General features: G+C 41.9%; 1 protein-coding gene across 2 annotated transcripts; it reads right to left on the bottom strand.

The window, feature by feature from the left end:
• Positions 1-4,326: 4,326 nt before the first annotated feature.
• Positions 4,327-8,546, bottom strand: RAMAC (RNA guanine-7 methyltransferase activating subunit). 2 transcript variants are annotated; one of them, XM_041418958.1, is made up of 3 exons: positions 8,458-8,546; positions 7,007-7,181; positions 4,327-5,467 (listed from the first exon to the last, which is right to left on the bottom strand). In XM_041418958.1, the coding sequence occupies exons 2-3, from the start codon at positions 7,171-7,173 to the stop codon at positions 5,278-5,280; spliced, it is 357 nt and encodes a 118-aa protein (XP_041274892.1). In that variant the 5' UTR covers positions 7,174-7,181; positions 8,458-8,546; the 3' UTR covers positions 4,327-5,277. The 2 variants fall into 2 exon arrangements, with proteins under 2 accessions (XP_041274892.1, XP_041274891.1); XM_041418957.1 differs by lacking the exon at positions 8,458-8,546 and having other exon boundaries at positions 7,007-7,191.
• Positions 8,547-24,999: the final 16,453 nt, after the last annotated feature.

Below are 24,999 nucleotides of genomic sequence, written 5' to 3'. Positions count from 1 at the left end.
GCTCTTGCACTAAACAAACCTAAACTCCAGAGGTTTTCTATGCTGTATTTAAATGCTCATGCCATTAAAACCACTGAAGCAGTATTCTTAAATGTACTTTGGTTTAGGTCTCAGTGGCGTTCATAAATCAAGATGACATGATGACTGAAAACCAGGCCTTCACTGTGGAAAAAATAATTTTCTTCATATGTAAAAAATAATATGTAATCATTTGGGGCTGGTAGCTTTTGTCTATTATTACTGTAGTTTTATCTTTCTTGAGCACACTTTCAATAGAAAAATGTATCATTTCAAGGATTTCTTCAGAAACAAACTAAAGGCATGACTTTGGACAAAAAGCATCCACTCTCTGATCATGCTAAACCTGGACAAAAGCTGCGTGAAATGTCTTACAATATAGCTGGGCTTTTAACTTTTACCTCGGCAGTACTTTTATTAATGAAACAAAGTTTGAATTATATTGTATACAACAAAACCCCCCAAAATAAAAGGGTGCCCATACTTCAGGGGAAAAAAAGCCAGCTGCTGAAGCATGATTTGATTTTTAAAAAAAGGCATATCTGTGTTAGGATAAAGACAACATTAATTCATTTTCATGATAGTCACAAATAACACAGGAGTTATGCATGGAGGATGGTGATATGATTTCTTCTGTTTGTTTATTAGACTTGGAGTAAAACAGGTATTAGCCACTTCCACCATCTCTGGTAGTAAATGTGCATTTTAGCAGGGCAGGGTACTTAGTCAGGGGCGAGCTGTACAGAAATAACACTTTGGCGTCGCTGTTTCACACAAGCAAATGAGGACTGACAACCACTAAGTGCAGTCCAGGCTTTCTGAAGAAAAATATAGGCCATGGTAAACACAAAAATACATTCCAGCCAGCAGGGCCTAATTGAAAAATAAGCCTCTTGAGAGGCAAGATTATTGTGCACCACCACGGCACAGTTGCCATTGACTCTCCTGGCAGTGCAGGAGCCACTGGACTCGGTTTTATCTCTAGATTTACCTCCGTGTGTCTGGAATCAGGCTGCATTTTCTCTAGGTGCTTTCAGGGAAACCTGATCTGCCCTATAATCTTGCTTAGCTTCTGGGCATTAGAGCATCAGCACTGTGCATAATTCAGCAGGGTTATGTAGCTCTCCTCTAACATTCAGGGACAAGGGGACAGATTATAGCAATTTTTTCCTGATTGGCAAATGAAAGGCAAAGGAGATGCAGTTTTGCCAAACTGCTCCCAAGGTGGTCAGCACCTGCAGGAGGGAGCAGTCCGTTTCCCTTCCTTGATGCTCATGCTCCTCTTATTTGAGTGTTAGAGAAGGTGTGACAGCACAGTTGGACCAGCCAGAAAAATTCCCTGGTGTTGTGTAATTCAGAGATTTTTGTATTATCTAAGGAGTAGGGGTGGTGGCAGATAAAACCTTCTCTTTAATTTGATACAAAAAGCTTTTCCCTTCCAACATATCAGTATGAAGTAAATGTGGACATGTTCTTGGTTAAGCAGAATATTTATTAGCAAATTAATACTATGAATTTAAATATATTCAAATGTATAACTGCTGCAATATATTAAAATATATTTAAACAGTAGATAAAATATCTTCCTTGTTCTAGGAGCTGAATGTTGATTATATTGCAAATGGCATTTGTCTGCCCGGTCTGAAATCTCTACTAGAGCTTCTTGAAAGTAGTTCAGCTTCTAACTAACCTTTCAAAGCACATCTGCACATTTCTGTTCCCAGCTGCACAGACAGAATAAAATAGAGGTTGAATAGCACTGAAAACTTGTAAAACTGGATCTCACAAATTACAGTGAGATTTTTTTTTTACTGTGCACATTCTTTTGCATTCAAGTTCCTAGGGGCTTGGCTGTGATTCTTAAAGCATTTATAATTTTTTAAAATGCTAGTTGAGAAATTGTACAAAAGCTATTGATTTTTCTTAGTTATTTGCCACAGTACCTGTAATTTATTCTTCAGTATCAATTAACAAGCCATGCAAAATCACTGTATGTGTATCCAGGAATGGATTTAGAACTGCTGCCAAGCCCTATTCAGAACTCTGCATTCACTCTCTTGGTAACATGGCAGTCATTTTTTTATACATAACACTTACCTTTGTTTTATTCATGATAATAATGATGTCTGAGCAAATGTCAGATGGAAGAGATCTTCTAAAGTCAGATTCCAGACAATGAATTTTAATGTTTACTCTGCAATCTCCAGCATAGTTAAAGCAAACAATTTCTGTGGTGTTTGAAGTTGCAAATATTAAAGTTACCCAGTTTCAGTTTTATCACCTATAGCACACTGTAATGCACAAGCTGTAATTGCAGGCTATACTCAGCTGGTTTTGTTTAGTTTGACAGAGACAGTAAACTGGACTTTATCATAAATACAATTAATCTAAGTGGAAAATTAGGTACTATATTTTGAATTTTATTTATCTTTCTGTCTGGTGCATGTATTTAGCAATGTATTCCTCTCCCTCCACTCTTGCCATAATTGTTCCAAGGAAAAGTTTTGTAAATAATACAAACCCTTAAGGTTGAATTGAGAGCTCTGCTGGTAAGGCATATGGGAATCAGGAGTATAAAAACACAAGCTGGAAAGTGGCACTGGCCTGTCTCTCTCCTGATCTCAGTCAAGGAACTCAGAATAAGAGAGCCAAGACCAGGAAATGTGAGATTCAGTTTCATAACTTCCACCTAGATCATCCTCATCCGTCTGCTTCTACAGTTCACCCACAATCCTGAAGTTTGGATTTGCCATTTTCTGGAATACTACACCCCCTGGCATTTTTTTGGCATGCTTTGCTGCACAGCCAGCAAAGTGGATTCATGATGCTGTCATGAAGACAGGGAGAGAGCTGGAAAATAATTTGGGGAGACCTTAGAGCACCTTCCTTAGAAGAGGTGCTCTTTTCTTCCTAAGAGACTTTAGAGTACTTCCAGGGGCTGCTGGAGAGGGACTTTAACAAAGACATGTAGTGACAGGAGAGTGGGGAATGGCTTCAAACTGAAAGAGGACAGCTTTAGATGATAGTGGGAAGAAACTCTTTCCTGCAAGGGTGGTGAGACACTGGCACACATTGCCCAGAGAAACTGTGGATGCCCCCCATCCCTGGAAATGTTCAAGGCCAGGCTGGATGGGACTTTGAGCAACCTGTCTAGGGGAAGATCTGGCAGGGGTTGAAACGAAATGATCTTTGACGTCCCTTCCCACCCAAACCCTTCTAGGACTCTTTATTCACTTGCTGAAAGATAATTAAAATAATAAAATAGTTACTGAGCTTGAGGAAAGGCAACAGATGAAACAGATCTGTTCTTTCTGCTGGGTTTCATTTCAACCTGAGATGCTACTCCAGATGGTGTGGAAGAAGAACATCCTGGCAGAGCCTGACTTCCGTGGCATAGCTGGCAGTGTCAGGCTCTCTGCAGGAAGAGATGCACTCCCTTCTGGGAGGGGGAGCCTGGGGTATTTGGCACTTTGCACATGATTCTGAATTAAATGGGAATTTCACCAAGGGTGCTGACTTGCAGGCTCTCCCTGGAGTAGATGTAAGAACTTTGCATAATCTTGTATCTGTGTAAAGGCTCCACTGTATTAATGAGGGTTCAAAGGAGTGCATTTCATCCACCAGAACTCCTTAGAGGAAAAACCTCTTGTGAAAAGACTTCTAACTGAATTCAAGGCAAATACTTCAGGGAGCAGTACATTAAGTCCTGTATCAGAGCTAACAGTATTAAATGAAAAGCAGAAAACAAATACTTAGCAGGTAGGTGAAGACTTGTGTACCACAGCCTATGTAAAATCTACATGCAGTGACTGATTCTGTGTAAACACACCCTTCAGCTCTTAAAAACATCTGATGAGCTGGGAGACTCTGCTTTTGACTTCTGTACTTTGTCTTTAAATCAAGATGCACTAATTTGCACTCCTTATCACATAATGCCATGACTTTTACAGCAGTCAGCAGGGATGGGGCCCTGTTTCTGCACAGCAGCTGAAGAAAATGTCAAGTACAAAGACACACACTGCTCCCTTGATACAAATTAGCTGATCACTAAATGGGGAAACAGGGAACTCTGACCCTATTAGAGCAAAATGTGGATAGTGGATTAACACTCCAGACTTCTAATTAATCACAGTGTGTCTCATCCTTCTGATTGCAGCTGAGTAGGCCATTCTTCTAACCTAAGCCCACAGCTGTCCAGTGTTAGCACTCAGCTGTCAGTCCAGCTCCTTGTTCTGCTGTTGGCTGAGGAGACAATGTTGCAGCCCTGAATGTCTAAAAAGTAGGTTTCAGAAATACTCAGAAACATTCTTACATGTGAACTATACTTTTATTGTGTGAAGACTTAAAAAACTCCATAAATCTTAAATTCTAAGAACTGAGTAACACTGTGCACTGTTTATGCTATTTTCCCATACAGAAAAAAGTACAGACCAGTACTGATCATAGGTTGTTTTTTTTTTCTATAACATGCACAAAGTATTTAATACAAACTACAATAGCATCGAAGTTTTACAGCTTTACTGAAACGGGAATTCCAAAATTTATTATGCACACACTGAATTTATTTGAAGATGACACAGATTAATCTAAGTCTGATATTATTTCTCAGGTAAAACATATATCACTGAACTGCTAGAAGAAGATACATATTTAACTACTTATTTTTTATCCAACTTTTAGACCATGTTTTAAGAGGAATACTGCAAATGCACTGAAGCCATTGAGTCAACAGACAGAATGCCGACCCCATAAAATATTTCAGTAATAGGATCTCTCTTCTCAGTCTTAAGGCATCTGAAATTCAAACCAAACTGAGCTTCTCAATGTCAAAAGCCAAACTAAATTCTCTCCACAGAAAGACACAATATGTTAGTTTCAAAATGAGCTATCTTAAGGCAATGTGCCACTGCCACAGGCTGCATACAAACCACAGCTATTCTGTCCTTCCCTCACCTGTTTTGGTTTCTAAAATGTAACAGAGAAATCTCAGTGATGGAAGAAAAAACGTGCACAAATGTATTCAGACAAAAGAAGGAGTTAAAAACTTAATCTAAAGTCTACAGACCTTAAACAAACTCTATATAATATGCTTTTACTATTCATAGAAGGAGTTCCCTTTTTCGTTTCACACTACAGAAAAACAGCACTGCACTGTAACACTGATTCTTCAGTTATCTATAAAACAGTGGAAAAATAAGAAAACTAAAATCTAACTGAATTTGTTACATAGCATCACTGGACTTTCAACCCACAAGGATATCAGTAGGGATGGTAACGGGGCCCTGGGTTGTAGGAATTGTAGCCATATTGTCCATAGTGGGATGAGTAGGATTGTCCTTGTCTGTGCTGCTGGTAGTTGTTACCCCAGCCTCTATCTGGCCTCTGATTAGCTCTGTAGTCACCTTGCCAGTTGTATCTGTCCCCTCTAAAATATCTGCCATCTTGAAACCTGCAATGAGAAGATAGATCCAAGTCTGACATAAATTATATTTTAAAATAAAGAGTTATAATAAACTCTTACATTTGGCAGTTTTCATGAAAACTGTCATGTAACTGTTAGCACACTCAAATATTTATATGTATATATGACAAACTCATGAAAACATACCTACAGTCATCTGAGATCACTCATGAATTTCTCACCCAACACAACATTTGGACAGTCTGTTTCTTAACACAAAGTATTCCCAGGCATTAGGTGAACTGCTGGAAGTTTTAAGAGAGACTCAGACAGACCATAAATCTAAAAATCAACCCCAAGGCACATGTGTAGTGCATCAAAGCCAGGTTCCATGCAGGAGATTCAAGGCTGAAAGCTTTGGTAAAGCAGGCTTGAGTACAGTTACAGCCACCTAACAGCTCTGAGTCCTGGAATTTGAATATTCCCTCAAATACACACTACTGCTAAAACACTGCTTCTTTATCAGTTGTACTTAGCCATTGTTCCGTCTCAATTTTGTCTTTTCAGCTCTATCTCAAGTCCTATCAAGGCTTGAGCTGCCTCATAGTCATTTGGTTTGCAAATGGTGTGGTGCAGACAAACATTTGCAAAAAATTCACTTTGTGACCATAGTGTAGGTGTAAGAGTTCATCAGTTCAAAGAGCCATGAAGTTTTGAAGAACTTCTTAAACTATCACCTGTTTTTAATCTGTGATTCTCTATTTTACTTAATGACAAGCTTCAAAGGTGAGAAAAAGTTACAATGCTGTCCTCCTTTTCTCCAGGTAAGGCACAAATCCTATTTAGATATTTAGCTAAGGAGTTTTTGCAGTTGTTGGCTGGACTGAGTTTAACTACTTTATATTAAAGGCTCATGTTAGTATTCCCAAATGCACTATATGCTGTAATTGTTGCTTTTCAGTCCCTCAAAAATCTCTCCAAAATCAGCAAAAAGCTGCAATTACATCTTGAAGAAATAATTCAAAGTATTTTGCTTTGGCAGGTAACAATGTACTTGCCAGACAGATTGGATGATTGATTTTACAATCTCTTCTACTGAATAAAAGAATTACAGGCTAATCTTGAAAAATACAGCAAATATTTAGCTTACAAATGAAATGCTTTCTGGACAGCTAGTAAGAGATAATCACACTAGCACCTTGTTCCTTTGCACATCTTCCTGCCAGTTATCATCCAACTTAGGCTGCTTAGTTTTACAGAAGTCTCATCCTTCCCCTCTGGAAAAATGTTTCTGGCTGAGCAATAAAAAACCCCAGGGCAATGGGTTCAGTGGTTCCAGCTCATTCTTTACTAAAAAGCAAATAATTTAGTTTTTTTATACACAGTGCAAAAATTTTGCCAGTCAATACAGACAAAATGTAAAGCCTCATTACTTTTCAGAGAAGACTATATTTCCTCTTAAACACAGTTACCTACAGAGTAACAAGGAAATACTTCAATTAACAGGACAGACTCTTATACTTCTGACATTAATTATCATCGAAGTGTATTTGTGAAATGACCACGATTAAAAAGAAAAAGCAGTACCGATCTCTGTTTCTCTGGTTGCCACCAGATCTGTTTCTCCATTCTTCAACTATAGGAGGGGGGTCTGCAGGGCGTTTTAGATATTCTTGGTATTCTTCATCATCCGCTGTGAATCGATGAGCAAACATCGTCTCATAATTTGGGGGCATGTCAGCCAAGGAAGTCATTCTGAACACTTGAAACATGAACACAACAAAAGTGGCTTTAGCAATGTATGAAGACTCTCGTTGTAATAGCTACCAAAATCCATGGCATGAAAATGAAGGACAAGTTACACTCAGACTAACACAGTTGTTGGGTTTTGGGAAGACAGCATAGATACCTCACAGAAAAAAGTACTTCAGAACATGCTCACCATCTACTCCTGACACTGACTTCTGGCAGGAAAACAATTCCTACAATCAGCTTCAAAAGCTTGCTAAAGTAGAGTATCATGCAAAGCCTACAGATACACGTAACCAGCAAGACAGGCAAAATAATCAGATTTATTCACAGTAATTTATGTGTTAATAACTTGATTCAGGGAAAGGTCAGCACCTAAGAGGATGCTATATTACTTTATAATATGCCTGTCTGATGGGATTTGTGTTTAAGGCCTTAGTTTCCTTATTTTTGTATATATGCATTTGCCATTCAGATGTTGGTGTTACCTGGTACTGTCCATCAGCAACATCTGCTGTTAATAGTGATTCAGAAAGCTCTAAGCCCTCTGTTTTAGTGAGACCCACATAATTTAGAGCATTTACAGTATCCGGCTCTGAACTCCCAGAACAAGCTCTTCCGCTGCCTCCCGAAGATTTGCTGGCAAGACCCCAAGGGCTAAAATATACAAAATATACACCAGTCTGGGGCTTCTGCCCGTGAGCAGCCTGGGCCAGGTCAGCGGGGTGTTCTCGGGAATCCTGCGGGCTCCTGCTGCCGCAGTTCCCTGCAGCAGCCCCAGACATTGGTGTCTGCTGCCTCAGAGCCCCCGGGCAGCCACACCTCCCTGGGGCACGTGTAGGAGTTATTCCTGCAGGAACAACCCATCCTCCTTTCCTCTGCCAGGAGCTAGCCTCGTTAGTTTTTTTATTACGGGCTACCTCCAAGGAACTTCGCTGCTCAAGCCTATGGCAGTCGGGGTGAGGGCGGCGGGGGTAGCACTGCCCTGGGGACCCGCCGCTACAGCTTCCCCTGAGCCGCTGGAGGTGCTCCCCTCCATAAATAACACTTTGTCCTGTTAATATCATATTCATCCCGCGGGGCCCGTACCGGGGACACCCGGCACCCTCCTGCACCCAAGGCCAGGCAGACAGCGACGGAGGGGGCTGGCTGCCCCAGGGGGGCTCAGCCGGAGCCCCCTCCCCTCACAGCGGGCCGCACAGAGCTGAGGGAGGACGCGGGGGTCGCTCCCGCTCCCTCCTCCCTCACAGCCTCCTTCCCCTCCCCGCATCCGCCCCGCCGCCCCTCACCGCGCCTCAGCCGCCGGAGCCGCCGCCGCGATCCCGCCTCTTCCGGGCCGGGCCCCGCCGCTTCCCGCACCGGGGCGGGACGGGGCACACCGGGGCGGGATACGAGGCACCGGGGCGGGACGGGGCACACCGGGGCGGGACGCGGGACGGCGGGGCCCGACGGGGCACGCCGGGACGGGCAGAGCGGGCAGGGGTGGAAGCAGCCATTCCCTGCGGTTGGGGTTGGATACCAAGCGCGTTGGCAGGAGCAGTACTGAGGCTTGTGTGGCGCTGGCCTTCGCTGCCACGCGGGTTTGAAGGAGGTGACACCTGAAATGTTTGGGTTTTAACCGAAAGCTGCAAGTGAAAAAGGTGCGATCAGCATGGCGCCTGTGGCTGCCTGTAATGCCATCTAAGTGTATTTCTGGTATAAAAAAGCTTCGGGATGTGTTGACTGCTACGTGAGGAAGATGAGATGACGTGAAGCTTTTTGGCAGGCAAATGACTCCGTGTAAACCAAAATAATTCTGTGGTGGCGCCGGCACCAGCAACACACGCTGTCACCCAGTGCTGCAGATAGCGGTCAGTCTTGTCACCCTTCATACAGATGAAGTTATGTGTGAGCCTCAGAACTTCAGGCTTGTCACCTTTAAGACGGGTGAGGTTAGGGCTGGTGGCATCAAGACCTTCCCGCAGCAGAAATGGTGTCGGAGTCCCTGGTGCCCAGTTTGCCTTGTTCCCACAGCGCCCATGTCTTTGCAGTGCTGACTAATTTCCACAACACTTAAGCCAATGATTTCTAAACAGTCTTTTGTGCTGTGTATAAGAAATGTTGTTGTTTTTTTTTTTTTTTTTTTTTTTTTTAATAGAACCCTTTCAAAAACCATTGCTTCCCACAGCGCCCATGTCTTTGCGGGGCTGACTAATTTCCACAACACTTAAGCCAATGATTTCTAAACAGTCTTTTATGCTGTGTATAAGAAATGTTGTTGTTTTTTTTTTTTGTTTTTTTTTTTTAATAGGACCCTTTCAAAAACCATTGCTTTTTTTACAAGCTCTGCTAGAGATTCTATTGCTCGCAGGCACTAGCAAAGCACAGAGACTAATAATCAGGTGGATCACTTGAAACAAAATACCCCAGCAACAGCAATAGCAGTATCCAACTCTCCAAAAATACTAGGACGCATAAGTGCCCTTTGTTTGAAATAAACAGCAATAATTACAATCTGCTCTCCTGTGACATCTACAGCCGGTGTGTATTGTCACTTGCAGAGCAGGAGACGATGACCTCAATCCAAATAGCATAATGCAAACACCTTAGCCTGGACAGCTAGTTCTAAGCCAAACAAATTGTCATTGAGGCTTAAAAATAATATCTTTTCACTTATGTTTTCCCCTTATAATCCCTCTCCTACTGACTGCCTCTTTGAAATGGGCAGAAGTAAGTAGGATTTTATTTCTTCTCCAGATATGTTTCATTTTGATTGCTGCATATTGCAGTTCCAGGTGTGTCTACAGAGGATTTCGTGCATAAAGTTAAGGAGATGATTCTTAATAAAAGGTACATGCTTCTTTATTTTTGAGGCTCTAGTCTGCTGTTTCATGGGTGACATTTTTCATTAAAAGATCAAACTTAATATTAAACCTTTAATTATAGACTCAAGTCATCCATACATATACATAATTTAGGCATAAATATAAGTTCTGTTGAAGGCATGGGCCCCTTGTAATCCTATAAGCAGTATATTTCACACATTACAGTATTGGACAGGTGCTCTCATCACCATATTTTGCATAGAAAAACATTTGCAGGGAATGGCTAAACCAGAGTGGCACACAATTATGTATAATATATATTTATGCATGATACTTTCGCTTTGGTTCTTTTTTTGTCACATGTCTCTATGGCTGCTTTGGGTTATATCAAGAAGGAGATCATAATCCAAGGAATATCCTAAGATTTCTCATAGATGTTATTCTGAAATTCAAACTGCATATAAAAAACCTGAAGTGACAGATGATTTTTAAAGGAATAAAGGCACTCAGAAATGAGTATTGTCACCGAGTAGAACTTTCAACACCCACTAAGTGCCTCACATAGCACATACCTACAGACTAGGTGCCTGAGTGCTTAAAAGGTCAAGCTCCAAGTGTTGTCAAGACAGAGAAATTGATAATCCTCTCTTGCAATCTTTCTGCTCACTTCAAGGCTCTCTGGATAATTAATGTGTTGTTTTTGTGTGAACACGATCTCATAATCAGCATTTCTGAAGTCTTCTGCAGTGTGATAAAGCCTCAAAGGGTTTGCTTTTTTCCTGTGGATTTCATAATGTTAAATAATGTGCTGTTAGACAAAGTCTTATCTTCTAAATTTTAAACTAAGACTTTTTCCTTGTAGCCTATTGGAAATTAATTAAGCTTTTGTAGAATGGATCTTCCTGGCTGAACAAAGGAGTATGTGCTAAAACTAGCAAGGTCTTGTTTGCCTTGAAACAATGGAAAATGACAGGGGGTTTTGTACCTATTTAGCCTTGATAACTCTTGCTGTTCTGTCACAGGACTTTGTATTTGATATTTCGCCTAAATCTCCAGCTTCTGGACTCATGTATTTTCTTTATACTAAACTTTTGTTTGAAAATTAATTTCTAGGCCTTCTTATTACAGACAGAGGTAAAGAGGTAGGTCTGTTCTACAGGATAACCAGCCTGTACCAAGGAGAAAAAGGAAAACACTGTTCAAATTTTATTTAAAATCTTATATATTTTGCAATTTTCTGTTATCTTTAAGGCTGTGTTCATTGCTCTGTCTCAGTAGAGCTTGACAGCTGTGACATTTTTAATGAAAAGTCAGCATGTGTCTATCTCAGTGGCAAGGGAAAAGGAGAACTAATTTTTTTTTGGGGGGGAGGGGAGCATTTCTATATCTTTATGTGTCTATCTCAGTGGCAAGGGAAAAGGAGAACTAATTTTTTTTTTTTTTTTTTTTTTTGGGGAGGGGAGCATTTCTATATCTTCAAACAGGAGGAATTCTTTTTCTCTAGTGTTAATATCTACTTTGAGAAATCAACTAAGAAACTAACATCATTTGCAATTGGGGCCTGCCTGATTGAGGGAGTATTTGTCTATAAACAAATAAGCTGTGAAGCCTCCATAGATGGTTATGGATCCTGCTGGGGATTTTTAATAACAAAGTAACATTTCAGAAAATATTTTGGTGAAAATTTGTCTTCAAAACCCTGATTTTCTTTCTTAGCTTGCTGAAACTCCTCAGTGGTTTCCTGTCAGCCAATTTCCCTCTCCCCCCTTTATTTTTCAATGTCTCAGTTACTGTGTAACTGAAAGCCTGGTTTGTTTGTACAAGGAAACCTGATTTCCCCAGGTAATTTATTCTAGGAAATGGTGATGTCTGGCACAGCTAGGGAGAGCAAGACTTTGTGTTCTGGCTCCAGCAGTCCAAAGGGCGTGCGTGGCAGCCTTGTTATTGATTAGCCATAAAGGAAAGCTGTGTTTCTGTGGGCACCAGAGGCTGTCAGACCACCAGGGGACATCTGAGCAATAACGAGCGCCAGGTGTTTGCTCCATCATTCATTGCACTGGGAGATAGGTAAGCAGAGATTCTGCTTAGCCAGTCTGCAGAAATATTGGGGGCTGTGCTCTTTCTCTAGGACCTCCTGTGCTCAGAAGATGAGTTGAGTTCTCGTCATGGGATTTTATTCTTTTGTTGGAGAGGATTATTGCCCAGATGAACCTCACTTAAATAACAAGAAAGACAGAAATACAGCAGCTGCTGCTGACAAATGCCTCTGAAGCCCATGCAACTCTTCTGTCAGATCTCTGCTTTGCCTTTGCTGGTATACTGTACAGTACCAGTGAGCTTCAGAGTGTCTTTCACACACCTCCATATGGTGTTGTAAAGTGAAGTCCATAAAGGAACAGACTGCACATTTCTAATGACTTCACTAAACTTAATACAAGAAATGTTTCCTTCCCATAACAATGACCTTTAAATGTTAACTGGCTAAAAAAATAACATTGTCCTTTTTTAAAAAGGGGGAAAATGCAACTCTTGGTGTTTGATTGTGTTACAGAATAACAATTTTGGTGCTGCAGGGCCCAATTCCTTTGCATTAAGTTTACAAGAGTGCTTGCTTCCTAATTTATGCCAGTATGAAAGAAGGCCTTTAATTTCCCTAAGAGCTACTTCTGTGGTCTGTCTTTTGAAAATCACAGTCACATTAAATTATATTTCTAGCATATTGCTCTTGAAATCTGACTGTCATTGATCCATATTTATAAACATATATACAAATTTAAAATCACTACATTCTAGCTGCCTTCTTTTATTTTCACCTTTTAAACTGACTAAGCCAGCTATGCCCTTTGGGGTCTATAAGAATGAATCATTTTTATTATTTTTTTCTCTCTTAGACAGTAATTACAGGGTAGTATGCTGTCTCTGGTTTTTAATATTATGGTGCCATTTTAATCCAAGGCGCAACACCATTAACTTCAACAGAGTTACACTAGCAATGAATTTGTCCCCAGGAGGCTTTTCCAAATGTTCAGTTCTTTCCTCGTGATTACCCAGAGGAATGGAGAAGAAGAAGGCAAGACAGAGGACCCTTTGATAGGAGGAATGTAGTTCAAAGCAAAGTCTTGCTGCTGCCGTTCATGGTGCTCCATATGTTCCTCATTTGGGGTGGAGGTGGGTTAGACCCCGTGGGGCACACATGCTGGGGCTGGGGGGCAGGCAGAAGTTTTACACAGCACATCTGGTGCACAGGTTATGTCATTTCCTAGATGTAGGTACTGTACAAATTGGAAAGAAAAAAAAAAAGAGAGAAAAAGTGGGAGGAATATTCAGGCACTTTAAGTGTACTTCTGTAGAACTGCTTCAAAGTAGAGTAGCCAAACGCTTAGATATCAAACTCATCATGATCATCACGCTGTCTCAACTCCAACTCAGATGCTTTTTAGATGTCAAGTAATTCTGCAAGTGGGGATGTGTGAATCAGTGCTACCATGGATTACCTATTGTTAAGACAGTTGCAAAATATAAAGAAAGTACTTGCAGAAGTTTCTAGCACTAGATTTTATTCCTACTCAATTTTCTTTTACAGTTGGATATTTAATTTCAGTTTTGTCTCATTTCTTTTGTCCATATCCAGTCTAAAACATTCAAATCCTCTGCAGTATGGAAGCACCAACGTGTAAGTTAAATACAAATTAGTAGCACTCATCTGAGTTTGGAAGGGGAATTGAGAGCATTTTGTCTTTGCTGTCAGGGAGCAGAGAAGGGGCAGGGTAGCACGGCTGGCAGGGTAGGGGCCTGTCCCACAGCCCTGAGCAGGGCTGGCCAGGCTCGGCAGCTGACGGAGCTCAGCAGGGCAGACAAGTTCACAGGGATGAGACAAGTCCAAGGCAAGGCAGAAATTCAGGTCAGCACGTGGGTCACTGCCCAGATGAACAGGCACAGCAGGGCTGGGCAGGGACCCAGGGCCCCCATGCCTGGGGCAGGGGGCCCAGGGCTGGTCGTGCCAATTAAGGGCTGTCAGAGCATTCGGGGCCCCGACATGCACATCTGGTAGCAATTGCTGCTGTGTTTAAATCAGAAACTCAGATCCTTGCAAAGCCCAGGATCTAGCAGGGGGAAGTGGTTATGCCTTTCAGCAAGGGTGTAGCGTTTCTCCTGGGCTGGACACTTGATGCAGTTTGCCTGTTGCACTCCAATCAGTTGCCTCGGATACAGAGTCAAATAATCAACCTCTAAAGAGGATACCTGGGTCTCCTGTTTTACTCCCAGAAGGGTGACATTCTATGGGCACTGGAGCATTGCCCTGAGGCTCCCATGCTCACTCTCAGGCCCAGGTCTGAAACCTGCCCATAGATGTGCCATGAAGCCCCTGCTCCTGCCTGTCCTGTCCCTGTGCAGGGTGTGAGCACAGGTTCAGGTTCTGCTAAAGGCACTGAAACAGAACAGCATTTCAGGGTCTTGTTCCCTCTCAAGGCTGAGGTCAGTGGAACTGGTGTAAGTAATGCTCCCTCCATAATTTAATAAACATGGCTCTTCCCAGATGGCTTTACCAAGAAGCTGTTAGCACAGGAATTGGTCTCCCTTCTTTCTCTTGTAAGGTGAGTTCCTGAATGTTCTATGCAGCTCCTCTTAAGGACCATTAGAAAAAGCAAGGGCTGAACCATAGGCCAGCTTTGTACTAACTCAAATTGAGAGTGTCTTTTTAGTGTTGAGTAACTGCTTTAAAAAGTTGCAAATCAGAATTTTCCAGAAATACCAATCAGCATTGAGACCACACTGTGCTGCAGTGAAATAAGGTATAAGTGAATTAGCTGAGCTGCAGAGAAGCCTGGAGGATTTTGCAAAGCTGGGCTGAGCAGTCTGTTCCCTCTTGGGAGCACTCTGTGTATCCCTGCATTGTGCCTTGCCCTACACAGAGCCTGGAAACTCTTTGACAAGGCATTATCTCTTCAGTTTATGTCTGTGCTGTGTGGTGTTTGCTGCTTTTCTGGGGGTCTGGGCCAACACTGCTCTGAGCAGTAACAACTCTCCCTCCTGTTACTAAATTAGGACTTGAGATCATTCTTTCCAGCAAACAAGGGTTCCTAATCTTTCAGGAGATTATGTGTTGGCTGCCACCCCTCTGCACCCCCTCCTGCTCTCCTGGGCACCCCTCTGCCTCAGATGTCAAGGCACAGCATCCTTGCCTCTCTTAGTTCTGCTGTAATTCCTTCTCCCATTTTTGCCTCAGACTCTTGCAGCAGTTTCCTCTCCTGGACCATTTCCACAGTGCTGTTGCTCCTGTGGCTCTGCTCACCCTCCCCACTTCAGGTCTCCCTTTCCTGCTTTCTTGCATTGTAGCTGTTTCTTCCCCTTGCCCACTCCGCCTGCAGAGCTCTGCTGTGGAGGCAATCAGCTGCTTAGCATGGCAGTGCTCAACTGAACTTTCTGATGCTGGTGGGGAACTAGTGCAGAAGATCTTGCTGACTACACGACAGTCTAAACTTTAAAAATGTAGAGATATTATCATGGAAAATTCATAGTTCTAATGGAGGCTCATTAAAAACAAGGTAAGAACATCTCACATATAAATGAAAAGCACATAGTAGATTGTGGTGATGTGCTGAATATGATTGTCTCTTATTATGCTATGGCTGCCCATTTTGAGAATAATACACAGTTATTTTCCTGGTCTTAAATGGTAGTGTGGGGATATCACAAACCTCTCAAGTAAAAACTTAATTAAAAAGCAAACATTAATCTCCAAGCAGTAGCATCTGCAGCATATTGCAAGATAAGACTTCACCAACCTGAAGAACTAAGCACGATTCTAATTAAATCAGGAAAAAAAATGATGAACTAGATATAGGATTTATTTAAGGATAGCAGTTATATAAGATATCAAAGATCTCACGGTTGCTATCTGATGGGAAATGTTGCTGCCAGATCGCGCAGACTATTTCCAGGGAGTGAAATCCTTGTTCCACTGGTTCCAAGTACTGTTGTGATTTTGCATTCCGTGGGGTCAGGACATTGTGGTGGCTCTCTGTTGGACATGGGAGCCCCACTGGCCCAGGTGAAAGCTGCAGATGATCCAGCAGGGCAGCAACGTGTTCCCATGGCATGAGGAACCACCACACTGCGTGTGCTGCTGCTCTTCCAGCCAGGCACCAATATAAAATCCTGACTATTTATGGTTATTTAAGGTCCCAGTGCACCTTTTGAAAATTAAGTCTCTTAATCCCTGTATGCTGGCCAAAATCTATTTTAAGTGATGCCATTCAGCATTTTCTGTATTGTTCCAGATGGAGATAGTTTTGGCCATTGCATCCTGTTTCAAACTGCATGCTGGGCTCCTGTTTAGGAACAGCTGATATTTTCCAGAAACACCATCCTGCACAGATGTGTGAAGTGATGCCTCTGTATCCTTCCTTGTGTCACAGGAATGGAATGAGGATTAATCAATTATGACCAAATCATGATCCCAGTGAAGTCAAAAGAAGGGTTTCTTTCCATGGATGTCATGGGGGCCAGGGCGGGCTTCTGTTTGGATGCTATTGCTTTGAGATGCCTGCATGTAAAAACAAAGGAAAATGCAAGGCATCACCTTGTTGAAGGTGTCTGTGTAGTGAGAATTCCTTTAGCTGGAGAAGAAAATGCATTTTAACAGCTGTTTCCTCAAGAGTTTAGTTACTTGTCACAGCAGGCATTATTGTGCTCAAGGAAATTCTGGTTTGTTGAATGTGACTTTAAGTATGTGGTGCTGGCTGGCATTTGTGGCTTTGCATGTCCTGTGCATTCAAAACATGCTTTGTTTTGCTTCCAGGGCTGGCTCCTGCTCTTTCCCAGAACAGCTTATGCTGTGCAATTGTAGCTCAAAAGCCATGTTCTTAAATCCAGCTACAGTTCAGCTTTAAATATTGGAAAAACATTGACTACTGAACAACAATAGCTGCAGGTTATTCTCTATGACCAAGTTTATTTTGGGCAAACAAACAGGATCTAAAACTGAGCAATTCTGGCTAGATTCCTAGGAGACTGCAAAATATTTCTTGCTTAGATGTTCTGTCACATACCACTTATGATGTCACATTTAGAACTGTAAATCCATTTACAAGTTGGACAAGTGATATCACTGAAAAAGCCTTTATAGAGGATCACCTAACTCCTTCCATGCAAATATAATAATAGTACATCTCTCATGCAAATATAGGAAAGAGTGGTCATGAACTATTTTGGGAAAAGGGTACTCACCAGATGGACCTAGAGAGAATATTCAGTCAGAGGAGTAGAAGAACAGTAATAAATATTATTAAAGGTGAGTATGGATGAAGATTCGCCTATTCCTGCACAAAAATGATCAAATTAAACTTAGAAAAATGTTGGTACTTTCACAACATAAATCATGTGCTCTTCTGCAAAGAAAGAGTAAATGAAAAATAGAGAATATGTATTATCCATACTTTGTAGTGTTGACTTCATTTTCTCGAGTATGTAGAAAAGGTTTTGATGTGTGTATATCAATATTTCTTGGCTGGCTAAAGACTAAATTAAAACAAAACACAGTTAAGAGCTTTTCTGGAAGTTGTAAGTGTCCTGCTCCCCTTTGCTCAAGTCCCATGGTGTTAAACTGAATTGTTTGGTGTCATCTCCCATGGTAGTGCACAGTGAGCCCTCCCCTGGCTCCAAAGCCCAAAGTGAACTGTGGATGAAAACTTGGGTTTAACATTACCCATGGCTGCTGCTGCCTGCCACCCTTTTTCTTCTAAACCCAGGAAAGGACTCTGCATGTAGAGAGTGTTCCTCTGGGTGCTTGAGCTGCAAACATGTCTCTAAAATGTCTGGGGTTTTTAAAAAATATTTGCATTGAATAAAGTTTTGCTCTGATTTTTCAAAAAGTATGGATTTTATACATCCCCCAAGGACCATACTTCCCAAGAAAACTGGAATCTGTGCTTACCATTCGATAAAAGAATTTCATAACTTCTGTTATATAGAATTTTGCAAGGTTGAATTTAAGAGTGTTGGCAGTAGATACTTTCTGAGGAGAAAAACACTGAACTGAAAAAAGAAAAAAAACAATTATGTTTATTTAACTGATTGGTAGCATTTATGTATTTTGAGATCCAGGTATTGTTGCAGGACAAAGTAACATTGGGTAGAATTAGGAATGCAGAAACACTCCTTGAACTATCCGGGAGGATACCCAGTCCAACTTGCAACCCAAGTGAGGCTTTTAAAATTCACTTTTTCATCAAGGTATTCCTGGTATCTTTCTTTGTGGAAGCTGTAATCTTGTTATTCTATTCAAATAGCTATTGAATAACTATTCAATAGTTATCTTGTTATTCTATTCAAATTTACTTTTTGAGATCTGACTTTTTAGTGTAGTAAAATCAGCATGGTTTGTGGCCCTCTGGCTTCACTTTTATTATTGATTAATTATTGTAGTTTAGCAAGACTTAGACAAAAAGACTGGTATAAGTCAAGGTCTTTAACTTTTCTTTATTTGAAAGTGATATAAATTAAGGCCACTAGAGTTTATTTTTTTGTAGTTTTGGGGCATTATTTGTTTGGTTTGGTTTGGTTTGGTTTTACTGTTTTTCTAATGCACCTTATGAGTAAAGACATTATCCTACTTCTTAAATGCATCTCAATTGCTTTCCACAGGACAGTCTGCAAGGTGAAAAGCTCAGCACTTTTTTCAGAGGATGGTGCAAAATAAAGCTTTTGTGGTGACAAACAGTTCTCCTCACAAATGAAAATTATCCCCATTTGTGAAAAACACCCATAGCTGATGTCCTGGGCCCTGCCAACTTCCAATCTCTGAGCCAGGTCTGACTTCTCTAAATCAAGGGATTTTTTACAACTGGAGGAGAAAAACCTTGTGCTGTGGTGCCCCTTGTGTCTTTAAAAACTCAGATGAGTTGTTTGGGGTACTCAGCACTCCACCTCAAAAATCAGGTTTTGTAAATAGACTTGAAATCCTGTGTGGCTTCATTCCCACCCAGCACTGTCAGTGCTGCTCAGTCCTTGGAGAATTCATCCAGGCAAAGAATCCCCACAGCTCAGCCCACAAAGAAATACAAAAGCCTTTGGGCATTCCTGGAAATGAATCAGACCTCTGCTGTGCCCGGGAAATGTCTTCCCTTTCCAGTCAGGCAAGCAAGGGGCTGATTACAGGTTAAAGTCCACCAATGAGTGAATCGCAAAGAAACACAAAGAATGAGGTGTTTTGCACCAGCCTGAGGTACAAATTCCCACAAGCAGCCAAGGCAGCAGTTCTAGGAAACTAAAATACTCTGAAATGTCTGGCCTCTCTTTCTCTATAGTGTTTCCTTGAGAAGGAGACAATGGGGACACGGTGGTGAGTGACCCTGGGAGGTAGCTGGGGGATAAAGACCTGCCTGCTGGCACACACAGACCCTGGAGAAGGCCGGGGGGCAAACAGGATGACTTGGAGAAGGACAGGCTGGAAAAAGAAAAAAACACATTTCTCACTACAATCTCCAGGTTCATCCCACATTTCCTTCTCATTCCCTCCCCTGGCTCCTGCAATGAGCCTGGGGGGCTCTTTTCCACCTCCCCATCTCTTTGTGCCCCCATGCAGCAGGACCCCCTTGCCCAGCTCAGGAGCCACAGCAGACACTGCTGCTGTCCTGGAGAGCCCAGCACAGCCAGCACAGCACAGTGGGCAGATTGGGAAGGGAGTGTTGAAAATGCCACTCTGTGGTTGCTTGGAAATGAAATCCAACTTTAGTATTATTTTTGAGCTTATATTTTTGAATCCAAAATTCCATCTGACGGAAGAGATGGGTATTTAAACAGATGTCTGCAATTTCTTTAAAAAATAGAGATTGAGTTACAGATGGTAGAAAGGGCCTGAGAATTAAAAACTCCCCGAGATACAAGGAAATTTACATGTGAGCAAAATGTTTTGCTGAAATGTATGGTCATACAATTCTCCATGTTTCAAAATTAAGCTTTTTTCACCAAAAATGTGAATATCTTCTCCCTTTCCTATTATCTGCTTCTCTGCTGCAGCCTTGGCTGTCACCATCACTGTGACAGCCAAGTCGCAATATGAGGGTCCTGTTTCTAACAGACAAGACACACAGTTCTTTCCTTCTCCTTTCTCTTGTATAATTTGGCCTGCCAGGACCAACAATTTTCATCTGAATTAGTTTAAAAGAAAACTAATCTACCCCGTTTGCATAATTGGTGCCTGATTGCTCTAACTCCCATTTTATAAAATGCAAATAAAAGGAATTTTATGATATAAGCCTGGAAGGAAACCAGAGTCAAAATGTGTATTTGCAGATGAAATGGAATCTTTTTTTCTTCTCTGGGAATTTAAAAAGAAAGCCCCCAAAATAAATTTTGAGTGAAAAAACTCATAACTTCTAAAGTGCCATATGAAATGCAAAGCCCTGCATATTGGAAGGGAAAAATTGAACATATTTGGTACAGTTTTGAGGAGCAAGTCAGGATCTATCTCATCTGGGAGACCTGCACATGCCTTTGAGCAGCTTTATGAAGATCTTCACTCATGCATGTGTGCTCAAAAAGGCAGTATTGTTGTGCATACGAACAAGTAAATAGACTCAAATACAAGCTGTGAGGACACTCACACGCAGCACTCAGCACCTGCAGAGCCCAGTCTGTCCCCTGCCAAACCAGTTCAAACCAGCATGATTCCAGAGCACAGCAGCAAGGCCCACTACGTACAGAAAAAAGCTGCCAGATGACCAAACTTATTTCCTTTACAGTGGAGTGGACATAATCAAAGTGTCTACATCAATGAAAACATTAAGAAGGAGAATTGGGATTATCTGTTTTACCTAGAAAGAACAAAGGAAAAGATCTGATAAGGGGACAAGGTTTGCTCCTAGTGTGGCATCTCCTCTACAAATGTTCAGTGTGCACTCCTGGATGTGTCCCAGGCTGGATTTCTAGCAGACCAAAGTACAAAGGAGCCTAGAGGATCTGTCCTGTTGTGAATTAATGCTGACAGACGCTCTCTGCCAGTGGTCAGCACCTTATACTCCAGCAGCCTCTTAGAGTTTTGTAGCCTTCAACACCTTGCTGGGCGCTCACATCCAGGCTGGAGTCCTGTGCTGACTGCAGGCATTGTTCTGGTTTTGCTGGCTTTCTTTATTTATCCAGGTCTTCTCTCTCTAAGATCTCATTTGAAATTATTTTTGGTTGGCTGCATTTGTCTTTATTGAGAAGGCAACGTATACCACAGCTCTTTGCATTTACATAAACATCTGCTTGGATTTGGCACTTGAGTATTTCATGGGATAATCTTAAAAGAGTGAAGTAGAGACTGGGCATGAACTTCTATGACTCTAGTTAGGCAGGTGCTTCCTGGCACCAAGTAAACATAAGAATAAACTGCACAGAATAATAAGAGAACATACAACCCATTTTAAAGTAGATTGACAAATAGCTTTTAAATTACTTTCTCCCTTTTATTTTTTGCTTTTTAAGCCACAGTAATCCTATTTTGGTTTATTTCTGAAGGAGACTGGAGAGGAAAACTTTTTTCTTAGAAATCAGATGACTTGTTGGAGGACTTATTGAAGGTCCCATGTTTATTGTGAGCTCTGACATTTTAATTGAAAGGACAAGAGCATTTATTATTTTAAGCAAATAGATATTTTGTCCTAATTATTTATTCTATATCAGATTAGGTAGGTTTTAAAAACAAATACTGCAAATCAGAGTGGTTTCAACAAAATTATTTAAAATCCTTTCTTTTCTCAGTTTCTCACCTTTAACATTTTATATCCAGTGATATTATAATTACATTAGTTCTCCATTTGTCAGGAGATTAAAGAAACTCTCTGTTTCAAATGTAAAAATCAAGAATTCCCCCAAGCTTATTTTGGTTCAACTCCTGGATAACATTTAAAGATAGAAAATCGTTGGTTATTTGTCAAAGGGGGAAAAAAGGGAAATGGCACAGTCCTGCTGGATTAAAAAAATGCAGATTTCATCAGTCTACTTGGAAAAAAGAGAAAATCACAGTACTGAATATTTTATTTAATACTATCTGCCATGGGAAATAGAGAGAAAACTACCTTGAAGTACAATAGTTTAAAAAGACCGAACAGCAGGTTTATTCTGCAATAAAATTACATCTAAAATAAAACAGAGTGGCAGAAGACAACAATAGTGAAAACCAAACAAAAGGAGAGAACAGAAACACAGAGAGAGGAAGAGCCCAGTGAGCTCTTTGCTTTTCAGAATGCTGGGTACATCATCCTGATTGTTAGATCAGCTTTCTGAAAAGAATATTCACCCTGTATCTAGGAATCAAACAATTATATCTTTAGGAGACCTGTGGGAATAGGAGAAATTGCTCATCTAAAGAAGTTAGACCCATTTACAGAATGTGGATATTTTTATTCCTCAGCTTGAATCCTACCAAGGGGTCCTGTGCCCTCAGTATTTTGAGTGTTCCTAAGCGTGCCACAGCAATAAGGGCACACTTGTGAATACTAAATGAGGACTGAATTACCCTCCCTTACACATCCTGTGCCTGAGCCAGCTCGGAAATGAAAGATCATGTCACATATGAAGCTTGGGAACTGATTAATTGTGATAGAATATTTATAGTTCTCATTTCCAGAGAACTGAAAATACCTTAAACAACTGGAATATTAAATTAAACAAAAATAATGTAAATCAATGGGAACTATACACAAATTGGGACACGGTGCTGGTTGAGAGGTTCAAGATAGAACTGTCTGTAGAAAAATTGCTTAATTCAATATTGATATTGTTAAATAGTTTGCATGAGATCTGGGCCTTACTCAAATCCCTGGGACTTTCACCATTGACTTGAAGTGAGGACAGGGCTTCATCCTCTTTGGAAGAGAAAGGAGGACCACAACAGTGCCACATTTCAGAAGGAGGAGCATCTCATCCATTTGGAAGAATCGTAGGAATTTCAGATGAAGGGATTGCATTTACCCCAAATATGAGCAGAAAACTGGGTTAACTGGGTCTGCCAGGGAAAATGTCTCAGGGTCCTGGAGAAATGGGACTAAAACCCTCTATTTCCTAGAAGACAGTTCTGCAAAGAGCATGAATGAAGTAGGAAGACCTTATGAACAAAAGCAATATACAAAATCTTGTATCATGTGAATTTCACAGGCAATTATGCTTCCATAAACTTAAGCTTTATTTTTATAAATGGGGATGAAAGCACAGTCTTGAATGCAAGATTGGAAAAGATTAAGGAATTAGAAAATACTAAGGCAACTGCAGTTCCAATTTCCAATTCTCATCTTATCATGACACACATAGTGAGTGCATTACCCCATTTTGATCCAATTCCATTAGATACTTGTAAGTCTCATGCAGCACTGGTTCATAAAACACAGCTTTTGGATACTCACCAAAATGAGCTAATTAGAGAGGACCAAGACAACTTCTCTCTGATGAATGGAGTATGTAATTTAACAAAATGAGGTAAATGGTGTAAAAACAGTGTTATAAAATGCTCAGATCCATGGTGAGAGGTTTTTTTCCCACAAGATTTCTAGGCTGTTGTTTTTACCCTCAGAAAATGTCACCCCTCACTGTTTCCCCTAGAAGAGAGGAATGGTCACATCAAAGCAATATCCAAGGATGTAGGTCATCATGAACTTTAAAGGTTTGTCACTTTTGCCATGGTTTTCTCGGAGGAAATGGAACCTCACCTTCAGCTGGCAGAACAGGACATAGCAACTTTTACATCAGTGATTAAGTAAGGACTTCAGCCTACTTCAACACCCACAGTAACCCTCTGATCATGGTAAAGAGAGCAGGTACACGGGAGAGGTGTCATCCCACAGCCTTGTGAAAATGTCTGTGTCGTTCACCCTGCTCCTTTCCCCTACCAATGACATGGACTTTGAGTGTATGGGATTGAAATTCCATTTTGGTGTCAGGAAATAGTTGTCTGTCAGGAAAGGGGTTCCACTGTCCGTAGCTGGAAGGTGTTTGGTTGCTGGCTAAGTTTTTCTTTCAGGATTCCCATGATGTCCCAAGGTAATACTGGGGACACCCCCAGTTATTAGACACAAAGTAAAAACAAACAAACATAAAACCTTTCCCGCAACTTCTAAACTTCCTTGGAAAGAAAGGATAAATCAATGTGAGATTTTTAAAAAAAGAGATGAAAATAATCACTCTTGATGGCAGAGTATTAATTATAACTTTGTGGGGGTGAAGTTAAAAGCCTGTCTTATGTGTGAATTGGGCGTATTATCTCCATGAAAGAGTAAGTGCGTCTGTGTACACAGTCCTGTGAACACCCGAGCGAGCAGGTCCACGGCTCTGCTATGGATTTGTGTCCTGTGATTGCCGGTCAGATGCCAGTGTCACCCTCGTGCTTGGGTAGCCATTACACGGCTCTTTCACACTAGATTTTTTCCTTCCCTGGTTAGGAATCGTCCCTCTTTATTTTCACGAAACCTACATAATTCTGGCACCCTGTGTGGCACAGACTCGCAGCGAGGCTGAGAAGAGCCAAAGGAGATTCAGTCCTGGCGACGGGATTCACCTTTCTGGGCAGAGCGGGCGGTGCTGCCTGGGCACTGCGGGGCTGGGGCTGCCGGGGCCAGCGGCCGAACAGGGTGCCCCGGCCCCGTGGCTCGCAGGCTCCGCACTCACAGCCCGGGGAACGCGGGGACAGAGGGAGAGCATCGCCCGCTCGAGTGTCACCGGGCATCCCCCGGCGCGGCATCGCCTCCAGTCGGAAGCGCATCCCGGGACCCGCGCCGCGGAGCCGGGGCTGCCGGCGGGGGATCCCGGTGCGGGACAGCCGGTCCCGGACAGCCGGTCCCTGGGGAGGGCTCACCCCTCTCTCCGCTGAGGCTCCCCGGCCGCGGGCGGGGCCGCGTGGGGACACCCCACAACTTCACCCGAAGTTTTCCTGCCGCCTCGTCCCCGTTCGGCGGGTCGCCGCCCCGCGGCGAGGGCACCGTGAGGACGAGATCCCGCACCTCAGATCCTCCCGGCGCTGGGCACATCCCGCCCACCGGCGGCGGCCGGGCC

This window comes from Onychostruthus taczanowskii, unplaced genomic scaffold (genome assembly GCF_017590055.1).
Source record: "Onychostruthus taczanowskii isolate IOZ18803 unplaced genomic scaffold, ASM1759005v1 scaffold6, whole genome shotgun sequence".
NCBI classification, from domain to species: Eukaryota; Metazoa; Chordata; class Aves; order Passeriformes; family Passeridae; genus Onychostruthus; species Onychostruthus taczanowskii.
This window is presented reverse-complemented; position numbering and strand designations above follow the sequence as displayed.

Excerpts from the sequence above, each read along its gene's own strand:
- RAMAC (XM_041418957.1), bottom strand. The coding sequence starts at position 7,191 with ATGTTTCAAGTGTTCAGAATGACTTCCTTGGCTGACATGCCCCCAAAT. Across the intron at positions 5,468-7,006 it reads AACCAGAGAAACAGAGATCG|GTTTCAAGATGGCAGATATT; the intron begins GTACTGCTTTTT and ends TTCTCATTGCAG.